A 14,303-nucleotide genomic window follows, 5' to 3' on the forward strand; every position below is an offset into this window, starting at 1 on the left:
GAGGAGGAAGCCAAAGGAAACCCAAGCGAATACGTTCGATGAACCTGGTACATATAACCATAAAAACAAAACAAGAAGCAAAAAACAAATCATATCAAAAGTTATTATGATGCTAATTATCGTGCGACTTAATGTTCGACTTGTTGCATTCTCTCGACTGTTTTTTAGAGCGTAGAAAGTTTGCTTAGAACGTTGCGGCTCGGGCAGAAACCCGGCAGAAAAAACAGAACACAACGCAGCATTGGCCATTGGCCCCAAAAAAAGACAAGAATTCAAACTACACGTATGAGAATGCTGCAGTCAGCTTAGGAAAAACCAGATCTTCCATGGATGAAAAAGAGCAGTGCCACGGCCAGGGGCAGGGCCAGAGCCAGGGCGAGGGCCAGGAAAATCTTGTTACTGACATTTACAGCTTGGACAAAAATGCCTTAGCCAGCACCAGTCAGCAGAGCACCAAGAGAAAAAGAAAGAGAAAAAGTGTGGACAGACATGAAGATAATGTCTTTGCATGTTCGGTGTCCCATTGCAAATCTCAGTGGACCACACCAGGCACCAAAAAAGAACGAGTAGGAACGTTTGTGAGACGCTTCGTACGCGTCAAAACTTTTATACCCAAAACTTTTTATACTTTATAAATACTTTTATTTTATTTGAGTCAGCGGATGCGAGCAAGAACAAATTAGCAACAAAAAAGAAGCCCAAGCAAAGCTGTTGGACGGGGTGGGGGTAGCCAGTTCAACTAATTTCTTAATTCTGGCTATAATAATGATCTACTCCCAATTCGGTGATCTGATAGATTTAGTCACTCCCTATAGTCCCTACGGAATTCCTTTTTTAGTTTTCTCTTATCTTCCAAGCAGATTAAGAATATATATATAGAAAATATATATCAAGAATGTTTGTAGATACTTTCTGGGGTCGGAAACGTTTCCTTCTCTGCGTTACATATGAACATTTACTTCTCACCACGAATACAATATACCGTATTTACTCTTCGAGTACCGGGTATAAAAACAGAGCACCGAACCCAACCAGGAAGCCACGCAAGGCGGCAGAGATGTTGAGGCAGACGACAGTCAACCAGATGGAAGTTGCTAATGGAGGACTAGGCTCACGAGGAGTAGGGAGGTGGTCTTCTGGTCATTTAAGTGGATTGTGTGTTTGCATCGATGTTCTTGGAAACATTGCAGAACTTTTTTAGAAATTGAAACGGCACTGGGGTCACTGAGGAATACATTTCTAATGTGGTAGGGTGTCTCGAATAGTTTCCAATACTGAATAAGTACTGTAAGCTGGAAGCAAACGAAAAGCCATCGTTGTGTATATACTATGTAATAGCAGCTAATGGACAATCGAAGCAACTTTTCTGTAAGTGTATCTGGAAGACAAATCCCTGCATTTGCTTTATTTTATTTCCATCCATTGTAATTATTCAAATGGCTTTCGCTGTGTGGCCAAAGTTGTTGTTCTATTTTGTCCCATTTTTTCCTACCGTGTTTTCCCATTTCCACTGTTGTGTTTTTTTTACACCCATTTTCCCGAAGGGGGGGGGGGGGGGGGTTCGCTTTTTTTCCTTCCTTTATTTTACCTCAAGTGCAGTATCGAGTTTTTCCAGTTGACAGAGACTGGAATCTGGGACCTGGGTCTGGACCTGGACCTGGACCCGGACGTGTATTTGGAGGAACTCTGTGCAAATTCTTGGCGGAACTTGGGATAAATGAGATCGATGGCAAATTACTTGCTGTTTTTAACTGCAGTTCGAGGAGCACTGCACAGTTGTAGCTGCTCGGCCCGCCCTCTTTAATTGGCATGCAATAACTATTCTTCTATCGTTCATGGAGTTACATTTGTACGTACTTATGTACATATGTATCTCGAGTAACCAAGTATAACGAGTGGAACAAAGTTCGATTTTTTCGACTAGTGTAATTTGTCAATGGAGGGGGCCACTTCCACAGTCATACAGATAATAATACTCGAATGAAAGGGAACAGAGTGGAGAGAACTACTTGCTAAACAAACAAAGCTGAAAGCCGAAAAGACCAAGCTGCCGCCGCCGGATATGACACAAAGCCATAGCAACAGGCCAAAAGAGAAGAGTGGGAGGGCAGGCCGAAAGAGGGAGAGAGAACTAACACCCAAAACGTGACATCATAGTTTAATGATTTCTAGGAATGGTCAACGCCGCCGCCAATCATAAGTCCGGGGCCTACAAATTGCAATTAAAGGTGAATGAAAAGGTAAACGCAAAAGGCGGAAAAGGTTGAAAAGGAAAAGGGAAAGAGACTCTCCAAAGGTAAGTAGAGGTAGACGGACGATCACAGTGGACAATGACCCAGGTGGAAACTGAGACAAAGTTTGATGACGCCGACGACGCTGATGATGGTATTTAAAATAATAGTCAAGCCAATGATCGAATAAACAACAATTAAACTTAAGCGCGAAATGCGTAACAGCCGAGCAAAGAGACGGCAAACAGGGGAATAGATAGACATAAACAGAGAAAGAGCACGAAAGGAGGAAGCACAGCAATGTATGGAAGTAGAGATGGGTACATGTGGGACACGACACGTACCATCACGACCCCATATAGCGAGTGTACGAAAAATCTGAAATAGTAAATAGACCTCATCAGAATTATAGCGAGGACCAGTTCAAAGATTTTGTGTTAATTTTTACTCACGCAACATGTCCATCTCTAGGCTTTCAGCCAGACAATGACCCGTGCTTTAAGTAGACACAAACCAATGAATGGTCAGCACATGGTAGTGGGAGGCAGGGGGAGGAGAGAGAGAGAGAGAGAGTCTCTCATTACCATACAAACGACGCAACAGACTTGGCCCACATCATGTTGCCAAGCTTAGTGAAGGCCACGGTCAGGCTGGCAACATGTTGCGCGCAAACCAGTTTGGTTGATCCACTTCACCATCCCTACTGCAACAGCACGTTACTGCACAACTCATACACACCACACACTGAGGTCAACAGATGCACCGCGCGATGTTGCTGGCAACATTAGCAGCAACACATACCCGATTCTGGCTATAAGGAAGGATACACCACCCTCAGCGAGAGAATGCCGGAAAACTTTTGCCAAGACCAAAAACCACTTAAAAAGGTCAATGGAGAGTCAAATCACCCACACCCACTAAACAGAGAAGAAGCAGCACCAGATCCATTTCCCAAAATATTTTCAGCGAATGCCTGGCAAGACTTTGCAACATAAAAGAACTTTGCACCGTTCTGCAGGCATCTCTCGCTCTAATGTGTATATGTATGTGTGTATATCCCCAACTTACGTTGCCCTTCTCCACTCCCTATGATTGCTTCTTCCTCCTCAAACTAATAATCATGACTTGTTAATCTTTACGCTGCTGTTCCTCTTCTCACTTACATTTTCGTTTCTCTTCCGACATTTTGTACTTATATCACGGTTACCCTTTGTACTATACAATCTCTTCGTCTATGCCCACTTTCAGGAGGGTTCTGAACTGAACCACGCAGGTATCATCTCATCAGTTGTACTCTGCTGGGTGCGAAAATATTTCCAGGGTATCCCATATTCCATGTACAATTTTATAGAATTTTTCGACAGCTCCTAAGTTGTGTGGTGTGGTGTGGGGGCGGGAATACTTTTGGCTTTTGCTGTTTTGCTGTTAGCTGTTTGGTTTTTTGTTGTTGCTGTCTTTTCACGCATTATCATCACCATTGAGAGGGACTCGGAGAGACGATTACTGGAATGCCGCTGACTATTATGGATGATGTAAGTGCAAAAAAGCAGTGAACGTAACTATTTATTTTTTGCCCGATTTGCTTTGCTTCTTTGTTAACTAACGCTTCAGGAGCAATACACTTGGCACAGACTGTGGCCATACGCCGAACCGAACCGAACCAAACCGCACACCAGAACCTTTCACATCGATCTTAAATGTTAAATTCCACTAAGCAGCTTATCACCACTTCCTCCAAGGAGAAGTTCGGGGAAAACATTCCGGTTATCCTTGGAGGAAAACACTCTCATTGACTCCTTGAGGGTGGCGACGTCGTCCTCTCTGCCAAAATGCAATTGTGGGTGTAAGCAAAAGCAGCCAAAGCAGACAAAAACGAAAGCCATCATTTGCAGTCAGTGGCTTGGAAGCTTCGTGACTGCATTTCTGTTTAGCTGCGTTTAGCTTAAAAAGTATTTTTGGCACTTAACCAAGGTTAAGTAAGTCTCTGACTTTCCCCACTCCTCCTCCTTTACCACCTCCACAACCATTCCAACAGAGCACACAAAAACAAACAAAACGATAAAGAAAAGAAATGAAGAGTGAAAAACAAATACATACTGAGGTGGGGAAAGAGTTGAGAAAAAAATGTCATTCAATATCATGCGGACATTCATTTTCATTCGGGTATCAAGGATTTCCCTACACAAGTCTCAAGGAATTCATCTGGCTTAATTCAGTGATGGCCACACTTGGACATATCTTTCTGGGAGATGAACTTCAGAGTTTGGAAAGGAACTCATTAGATTATTTTGTTTAAATTGCTTTTACATGTCCACCTCCTTTGCCACCTCATTCAATATTTCTTTAACTGTTTCTGATATTGCTTAGCTTTTCAAGGTCTTTATTATACCCGGTACTCGAAGAGTGAATAGGGTATATTGTATTTGTGCACAAAGTATGTTACACACAGAAGGAAAAGTTTCCGACCAAATAAAGTATATATATTCTTGATCAGCACCAATAGCCGAGTCGATTGAGCCATGTCTGTCTATCCGTCTGTTTGTCTGTCCCTCTTGTTGAGCGCCTGGATCTCAGAGACCATAAAAGCTAGAGCCACCAAATGTTGTATCCAGACTTCTGTATGCTCACACTGTTACAAGTGTATTTAAAAAATGAGCCACGCCTCCTTCCGCACCCGCAAAAGGGCGAAAAGCTCCCAAATCTACAATTTTAAAGATAAAAGAGAACTTAAAACGCCAGTCTGTAGGGAATGACCATATCACCAAATTGGAATCCGATTGGATCATTATTATAGAATGAATATAAAGAAATTAATTTGCAGTGGCTAAACACACCCCGTCCCGCAGCTTATATTTGTTTTTTTCACATTCTCTCATTCAAACTCTGCTTCAGCTGTGTGCGGCCACTGCGTTTGCCGCGAGCCTGCAAATTTGACAAAACACCGCTAAGGTTCAGAAGTAGTACTGAGTGCCAAGTATAAAAGTTGTGACGCGTAAGAAGCGTCTCACACGTCCCTTCTCGTTTGAAATGCGAAAAGAGCTCTCTTGCAGCACTTCTCTGGCTTCACTCGTTCGACTAGGCGATGAGGGGCAGAGCAAGGAACCGATGGAGCCAGGGAGAGAGAGAGGGGGAGCAAACCACGAGCAAAGTGCGTAAACAGATTAAAAAAAAAAGGAAATTGAAATTGAAAAAGTTACGCATGCGTCTTGTCTTTCCACCCATGGAAATCCGCATCTGCTGTGCAGTTTTTGCCTTTGCTTTTGTTGTTCCTGTCGTTTGTACTTTCAAACGTATCGCATATCAAACAGAGAGAGAGAGAGAGAGAGAACGAGAGGTGGCCGTACAAATTGGAAGCTGCAAATGGAAATTGAATGCAATTGGAAACGTGAGGTTGGGGCACAAACCAACCAACCAACCGACCAACCATCCATCCATCCTATACGTGCATCTCTGCTGTTCAGCGAGCATCATTCGCTGTCGAGCTGAAATTGAATCCGCTCTGCTCCGGTGGAAATTCCGGGCTGAAAGACAATAAAAGTACGCGTGTGGCCAGAAAGATTCGTCACAAGGTGGTCGACACGCAATGCGAAAGCAGCAGACCCAGATACCCAGTAGCAACAACCAAAACAAAAGATATGGCGACATGGACCTGGATATCCTGAAGCACTCGTCGACCTTTGTGTGGGCCACCATCCTCATATGGAGCCTGGAGTTAAACAGCAGGAGCTGCCAGGCAGTGCCAGTCGGAAGCAGCGCGGAGCGGTAAGTGCTATCGAGAAGTCGTCCCTCTCATAGTTTCCGTAGCTCTTGCTATTTTTCAGGGTCCACATCCGCCTCCACATGCCCGAGGTGGTGCGTCAACACACGCATTTCCACAACGTCTACAAATATCCCAAGACATTTCCCCAGCACTCGGCTCCAGCTCCAGCTTCAGCTCCGGGTTCGGGTCCAGTGCCTGTACCAGCCCCAACGTCGGCCAATCTGAAGCTGCTGGGAAAGCCGCATGTCCAGCTCTTGGGATATACCACAGCGACCGGTGACACGGGCTCCATGTCTCCGAGTCTGATGCAGCTGATGGCCACAGCAGTGGCACCCACACACATGCCACCAGCTCCCACCAGCCTGACACCCAACTATGGGCCCGCTTTGTTCGATAGCTTCAACCAGGAGATGCTGCAGGATGCGGCATCCCTGAGCGCCACACCGAAAACGACAGAGCGGCCGATCCCGAAGCCGGCGATGAAGCAACAATTGCTGCAACAATTTTTCACTCCGAACGTTATATCTGCTTTGCAGCAGCCGGGGGGAAAGCGAGAAGAAGTGCAAGACAGTTCCCTCGAGGAGGATTACTTTGAGAAGAACTCCCTGCTGAATCTCAACTTCCTCGAGGCTCTTCAGCGGGAATATCTAAGCAAGTTTGGAGGACGACGAAAGCGCAAGAAATCGTCGTTGAAGTTCGGCAAAACACGACCAAAGGATTATCATGCTTTTCCTCAGAAAAATGCAAAACCATATTACTACCAGGAAAATCGGGAGGAAGACGATCCATCCGAACACTTTCAGGACTACAGTGACGAGCCACAGGACGATTACGAGGAGGTGATGCTGATGTCGCACGAAGGCAGCGGCAGCGGCAGGGGCAGGAGCAGGGGTAGAAATTCCAATCCCACGTCCTACATGGAGAGCTCTAGTAAATGGGGCGGCTTCTATCCACCCGAAACGGACCTGGATGATGGCCAGGGATACGACAGTGCTGTGGCATTCAGTGATCAGGACAACAGCATCTCGGGCATGCCCACGGTCGAGGACTTCCTGGATGATGCGAACAATCATCCACAGTCTGATTTTGGCAATTTCTACGATCCACATCCCAATCGCCATCCATATCCCCGATCCTATGGCGGCTCCAATGAAATGGCCTCTCAGCCATCGCAGCCCTGGCTGCCATCACAAACGACGGCCAATAATTGGGTCACACCCACCACCCCCACCAGTACCCACCCCTCAAAGGGCATCAGACTACGCCCTAGAAGTCCGGGAAGCGGCCAAAAGGTCCGCTACGTGAAGTTGGTGACGCGAAAGAAGCGCAAAAATCGCGATAGAATCAGAACGAAAAGATATCGTCCCTGAAAATCCATTTTAGAATATGGGTTTCGAGTTACTGTCCACCAATTCAAGTAAAAGTTTAATACAATTTTAATTATTTCTAGTAGAAATGTAGCGTAAACTGAACTAAAATTGATGCAAGTCTCACCCACTCTCACATTTAAATTTGTGGTTAAGTTCTTACCTAAAACGAGAGAGAAAGACAAACTTGAATTAGAAAAATGCTTCAAAGGAATATACATATAAAATTAATATACAGATACGAGTTTCCGTTCGCTTATGGGAACTTTAGACATGCTCCCATGAAATGAGTCGCGTATAATTATAAATAATTAATGTACAGATAGGCGGCTATTGATATAGATGTTTCCATTGGGGGGTTCTTTTCCATATTCCTGCTCTTCTCTTGGCTAAAGCAAACCCTCATTAGAGGAGCATACAAGTCGGAATAGAAACCAAATCACTGGGGGAGAGGAACTAAATGTAGAGGGTAAAGAAAAACGAAAACGAGAACGAGAGACGAAGCCCTTAAACAGTAACCAGAAACCGGTTCGTAACCCTCCGCATCTTTATCCACCCCTCTTTCGTTCTAGACCAAGCAAATAAAGTGCACAATTAAATGTGTAGACTGGGCCTAGGGAGTGGCCGGGAGGGAGGGAGGCAGCGAGAGCAAATAATAAGTAAGCATGCTAATAAAATTCAATTAAAGGCCACAAAATTACAATAAAATTGGCCGGAAAAAGGAAACTTACTCTGGCCAAATGTCCAACCAGACAAAGTTCCAGGCGAACGAAGCCACCGAAATAGAAATGCCGGAGGGGTGCGGAGGGTGCCACATGAAAAGTCAAAATTAACGACTCATTTGGGCAAATTGAAGCCATAAACTACAAAGGCATAGGAAAAGAGAGAGGGGCCAGACCGTTCATCTTCCTTGGCGACATTTGAACCAAAAGGAATACATATGTACATATATTCTCCGAAGTATATAGCCAGAGTCGCTACGCAAGCGAGTGACAGGATGTGTGGAAGTCGTCAGTCGCTCTGGGTTCCTAATATTCCCAGTATTCCTAGAGCTTACTGGAACTCTCATCCAAAAAGATCCAATAAATAATAATACAAAAAGTCTCAGAGTAGCGGGTATTCTGTACTCCGAGAGACGATGACTCCTCTGTCGTTCTTTCTTGTTTTATTTATTTGGCGGATATAAACATAAAGGACGAAACGTCAGGGGGAGAGGAGGAGCAACATTCGTTGCATACTCTGGGGGCCAACGAAATTAAAATCGTGTAAAGATTTTAATTTTCTCGGGCAGAGCGGAACGCGGAGTGCGGCATGCCGGAGTGGGCGGCAAGGATATATGCAGGAAGTTTTCGTAGCAAGCGAGACAACACACATAAAGTGTTGATGTGTCAACCATATGACATTTATTGTTTAGACGACGACAGCGACGATGTCCGTTTCTGGTTCTGGTTCTGGTTATGGGGTGGGACAGTCGGAAGGAGGTGGAGGAGCAGCAGCCATGTTTATTATGCCCACCAGATGGCATTATGGCGTCATTGGACAGAGGCAGAGTCTGAGGCAACAAGTACCGAGATGAACAACTTTAAGGGAAAATGAGAGAGAGAGAGAGAGATAGAGAGAGTCAGAGAGAGAGAGAGAGACCCTATAGATACGTGGGTGCCCATACGTGGTCCTTGGCCATTTCAGATGATTTATGGCTAAGAGAAGGAGCTCTGATGATGTCATATTAAATAAATGTATTTACGATTAAAGTCATTCGAAGTTGAGTCCGCCCAATGATCAATGGCTTTGTTATATGGCCAAGAAAAAATTGTTGGCAAAGGTCACGACACATTCGTGGGGCTCTATGTCAAAGATACACAAATCTTTAAACTGGATAAAAGAACCAAAAAAGAAGTTCAACTTGGTTGGTTTACCCAACGAATTGCCTACACTGGAAATCCCGCCAATAAACACTCTTTACGATGATTTTCTTGCCAACGGCGTAATTGATTTTGCCGATTTAATGGCTAAGAAACACTCCCCACACTCCAACCAAAATCGGAATTACCAATATTCTACAATGTCCGATGACCAAATTGACAAATTTATCTGTCCACAAGAGCACACAATTATGTGAGTAGAGCCAATTTCTCATTTCCGTTTTCGTTTTAATGAAAGTGTCATAAAATGCTCACAGAACCATCAGAGGGAGGGAAATACGCGACGGACGGGAAGATGGATTCTGTTCCTTCTTTTCCTCCCACACAAAACAAAAAACATATTTTCCATCAAGTTTATAAATAATCCTAATAAACGAAACGCTTAATGTTTCCGCTCCTTATGTGCATCGTAATAATTTCATATCATTGCAAGATAAATTAAAATTCCAATTCTCAACACAGAAAAAAAAAAAACGAGGAAGGACGTGTGACGGAAGAACGTTTCTTACGCGTCACAACTTTTATACCTGGATATCTTTACCTTAGTGGACCTTATCTTTCTTAGGGAAAGGCGTTTTTAGTTTTCTTTTATCTTCAAAATTGTGGAGATTTTCGCGCTTTGCGTGGACGGATAAATACACTTGTGACAGGGTGAGCATACAACTATCTGGATGCAAAATTTGGTGGCTCTAGCTTTTAGAGTCTCTGAGGCAACAAAACGGACGGACAAAAAGACGGACAGACAGACATGGCTCAATCGACTCGGCTATTGACGCTATTTTTCCACACAAATACAATACACCCTATATACTCTTCGAGTACCGGGTATAAAAATCATTCGTCATGGTGCCAGCCAGAGTGTGAAGGAAGGAAAACCTCAAACCCAACCCCAAAGCAACTACGAAACGAAAAACTCTTTTGGTTTGGCTAATTTTTAGACAAATGAGACTAGAAATCTGGTCTTGACGGAGGAGGAGGAGGACGTGGATGCTCTTGCAATTTCCAAGCAATTCATTAATTTAATTAGTTTGAGGCAATTAAATATGGTTGCACAATAGCAAACGAGTTTCAGCCCAGTCATCAGCAAGGATACCGAAGGCGACAGTCATTTATTAAATATACACCCACCCAGCCATCCACACAACATTAATACACAAGAGTACATGCTCCTCCTGCTAATTTTTCTACCCATTCCCCTGCATTTTCATCAATTCTCTGGAGAATCGAAGGGACGACCTTTGCCCCATTTTTCCATTGTGTGTCTGGGTGTGGTATCGGGAGAGGGCGCGAGCTAAACTGGGTTAAGTGCTGGGCGGTAAACGCAAGTGTCCAAGAAAAGGAAAAAGGAAAAAGGAGAGAGAGAACAGTAACAGCGAACACAGTGGTGTCTGCAATACAATTAATTGTCATGCCACGCCCTTCTGTCGATTATCTCCGCCCAAAGGTACATAAGTGGAAACAAAATGGTAGCCATATCCAACAACAGGTAGAGACCATGAGTACTGAAACGCATATCGTATAAAAAAAGCAGAATAAATGGAAAAAAAATTGTAAAACTCATACAGCACTAAAAGTTGCCTCCAAAATTCTTAAATTTCTCTTGAATTCCAGATCCCAAAAGCCTTTACGTTGGAGTACATCACAATCCTTCGAGTGCATTCGAATGACATCATTTTCTTCTTCTAGGTGTGTGTTTTCCCCTCGACACTCATCATTTGAATTACTCCGTCCCTATAACAACGTGCCCCTCTGCACACAACCCAAGAAACAATCATGTAATCATCGGACAAACCGCTGGACAATCAGACAATTTAATTAAAATGAAAAGTTCAGCAACAACAACATCGTCGTTGTCGAGTAAATAAAATACTCGCGGGCATTACGACAAATGTATTACGAAATGCTAATTAAATGCCATAGAAAATTGGGTCAAGTCTGCGAAATGAAACAAACCTAATCGCACACCCCCAAAGGAGCACAAGGGTTTTTGGGGTGGATTCCATTGGGGGGAAAAATGGGAGGGAACAAAACAAATTCCTTGCATATATTTGTGATAATTAAACAAACAAAAACTATAGCTATTAAATCCATGTATTTATTACTCAGTCAATCTATATTAACCTAAAGAAAATCCTGACTAAATTTGACAACAGAAGGACAACATTAACAGGCACAACATTGCATGGCATAAAAATAAATATTTCAATTTAGTGTGCAAATTGATTCAGCCTAAAAAAGATGGGAAGTATATCCATTCCGAAATCGGTTAACTTTGAGATGAAACTGAATTATAATAAAACAAACCACAATAGTATGTGAGATATTTAAATTCTCAGAGTTTAACCTTATTTTTGGAGATACTCTTTCTGGGAGTTCATTTTCTAAATGAGATGTGTGGTTGTCACTTTCTGCAGTATCATTATCATCATCATGGTTCCTGATGAACGCAGAACAGACGCTATGATGAGGATGGATGCAAGGTCTGCGTCAGCTTGGCCGGAAAAATAAATAGAAACGGAATGCATGCGTGTGCCACATTCTTTGATGATGGTGATGCACTGCACTGAGCAACAACAGTTTTCAGATTGTGATGATTATTAACAGAGGAGCAGAGCATTCGCATATAACATGTGTACAATGTCGTAGTCCATCATATCTATGGGAATGGTCTCTTTGGTCAGCGGGACAGCTGTGATTACAACTTTTCTGATTGTGTGGCTCGCTCTCTGTTTCAAATGGGTTTTGTGACGGTTTGTGACAGTTATGATGTAGAATATTTGTGTGAGTACGTGTGTCCGATGTGGCACATGCCAAAGGGCAAGGCACTTTAAATGTGGCACACACACTGAGGGAACTGTTGCAATCTCTAAAACTTAAATGCATTGAGGCAGAAATCTACAATTTTGCAGTTTCAGCGATCCACCGATCCTTAAGATTTTCAGATTCAGATTTAATCGTGTTGTCTTCATATAAAGTAGAGAGCACCCGAGATATGTTGAAAGTAAAAACCCCAACTAAATTTCATTAGGTTAAGCAACCAATAATAATACAGCAATATCTCACAAGTTTGAATCAAACCAGGAACAAATTGGTTCTAATTTGTAAGATTCTGCTGTATGTCAGAAATAGACTCACAATCGACTGCTCTTTCACTGTCGCCTTTTTTGTCACAACATTCGATACAGTTTCCCAGGACATTGTCACTGCATTTTCAACATATCATAAACGATGACAGCGCTTGACCCCTGACATTCCACCAGATCCCACCCAACCAAATAACCTTGAAGTATTGTTTACGCACAGTACGAGGGAATTGTGGTGGCAGTGTTAAAGGTTTCCTATAAGAAAACGAGAAGGGACGTGTGACACGCTTCTTACGCGTCACAACTTGTATACCCGGCTTTCAGTACTACATCTGTACCTTAGCGGGTTTCTGTCAAATTTTAATTTATTTCTTCATTTTTCATCTACATATACAACACTTCTCACGCCAACACGCTCCGTTAGCTCGCCCCCCTTCCCTAGACTCACACATTGCAGACTCGCGGCAGAGGCAGCACCCGCACACAAAAAAAAACAAATACAAGCTGCGGGACGAGGTGGGTTAAAAGTCGGCAGAGGCAAAGGCAGAGTGACGGCAGAGTGAAGCAGAAGCAGAGTGTGAATGAGAGAATGTGAAAAAAACAACAAAAGCTGCGGGACAGGGTGGGTTTAGCCACTGCAAATTAATTTCTTCATTGTGGCTATAATGATCCAATCGGATCCCAATATGGTGATCTGATAGATATGGCCATTCAATACGTTTTAAGTTTTCTTTTATTATCAAAATTGTGGATTTGGGAGGTTTTCGCCCTTTTTCGGGGGCGGAAGGGGCGGGGCTCATTTTTTAAATACACTGGTTTCAGTGTGAGCATATAGCAGTCTGGATGCAAAATTTGGTGGCTCTAGCTTTTATGGTCTCTGAGATCCAGGCGCTCAACAAGAGGGACGGACAAACAGACGGACAGACAGACATGGCTCAATCGACTCGGCTATTGATGCTGATCAAGAATATATATATACTTTATGGGGTCGGAAACGCTTCCTTCTGTGCGTTAAATACAACCGTTATTCGCACAAATACAATATACCCCATTTACTCTTCGAGTACCAGGTATAAATAGTGTAAAATCAACTGAAAACAAATACGAGTCGAAGGAAAATAAAACTGAGACAATTTTCTGCCACTTAGTATATTGCCACACTTTGGCCCCTTCCTGCCGCAGCCTCCGTCCTTCCCTCAGTAAGCTAGAAAACGGAAAATATGTTCTGCTAACGCCTCAACCAGAGGACCGGAGAGACCAGCGAGAGAATGGGAGAAGGGCCATCCGAAGAGGCCAGGCCTGCGTTCAAGTGCCCTCTGTTCATATATCATTCAGAATATGGGGAAACATGTATTTTTATTATTATATTTTTCAATGTTCAACTCTTGCGTGGACAACACAACTTGTCCTTGGCACCCTCGGACACACCACAAGCGAGAAAGGGGAAACTTTTGTTCGTTAACCATGGAAACTTTTGTTATTGAGAGCAGAGAGCGGAGGAGAAAAGCGAAAATTGAAAAATATGCACGGGCGGAAAAAGTTTTCCTTCATATCACACACTCGCCATGAGTGTGGATTTTGTTGGCGGTTAAGTTGCCAGAGCCCCACAAAACAGTTTGACAAGAACTGTGTCAAGTGCAGCCAAAGGAGCTGTGAAAACTGAAATATTTAACTAGGCCACACAAGTATTTAGACAGACATGGATATGGAAAATGGTAAATGAACAAGATGAGCATTTTTATTAATTGGAGGAAAGGAGTCCACAAAGGAGTCAAAAATATCTTCTTAAATTGTAAAGAAACAACAGAATACACATATTGAGTCCAACGAGCCTCATGCCTCATCTCAAAAAAAGTCTTGTAATCAAAATTGTACATATTATTTAAAGGTTTTGTTTTTATCAATTATAGCAAAATCTCACAAATTACAACCAGTTTGTT

General features: G+C 43.2%; 2 protein-coding genes across 6 annotated transcripts in view; one reads left to right on the top strand and one right to left on the bottom strand.

Moving 5' to 3' along the window:
- LOC117590034 (maternal protein pumilio) overlaps positions 1-14,303 on the bottom strand; it is a 223,523-nt gene that overhangs the window by 122,242 nt on the left and 86,978 nt on the right. The gene's annotated exons all lie outside the window — the stretch shown is intronic.
- Positions 5,792-7,368, top strand: LOC117590109. Its single transcript, XM_034282458.1, has 3 exons — positions 5,792-5,993; positions 6,053-6,839; positions 6,909-7,368. Exons 1-3 carry the CDS (start codon positions 5,815-5,817, stop codon positions 7,359-7,361), a joined length of 1,419 nt encoding a protein of 472 aa, XP_034138349.1. The 5' UTR covers positions 5,792-5,814; the 3' UTR covers positions 7,362-7,368.

The sequence above is a fragment of the Drosophila guanche genome, unplaced genomic scaffold (assembly GCF_900245975.1).
Source record: "Drosophila guanche unplaced genomic scaffold, DGUA_6, whole genome shotgun sequence".
Lineage (NCBI taxonomy): Eukaryota > Metazoa > Arthropoda > Insecta > Diptera > Drosophilidae > Drosophila > Drosophila guanche.

What these genes read in the sequence shown, in the direction of transcription:
- LOC117590109 (XM_034282458.1), top strand. Translation starts at nt 5,815, where the DNA reads ATGCGAAAGCAGCAGACCCAGATACCCAGTAGCAACAACCAAAACAAA. An exon ending in GTCGGAAGCAGCGCGGAGCG is followed by an intron (nt 5,994 to 6,052) that starts GTAAGTGCTATC and finishes GCTATTTTTCAG; the next exon opens with GGTCCACATCCGCCTCCACA. An exon ending in ATTACGAGGAGGTGATGCTG is followed by an intron (nt 6,840 to 6,908) that starts ATGTCGCACGAA and finishes CCCACGTCCTAC; the next exon opens with ATGGAGAGCTCTAGTAAATG.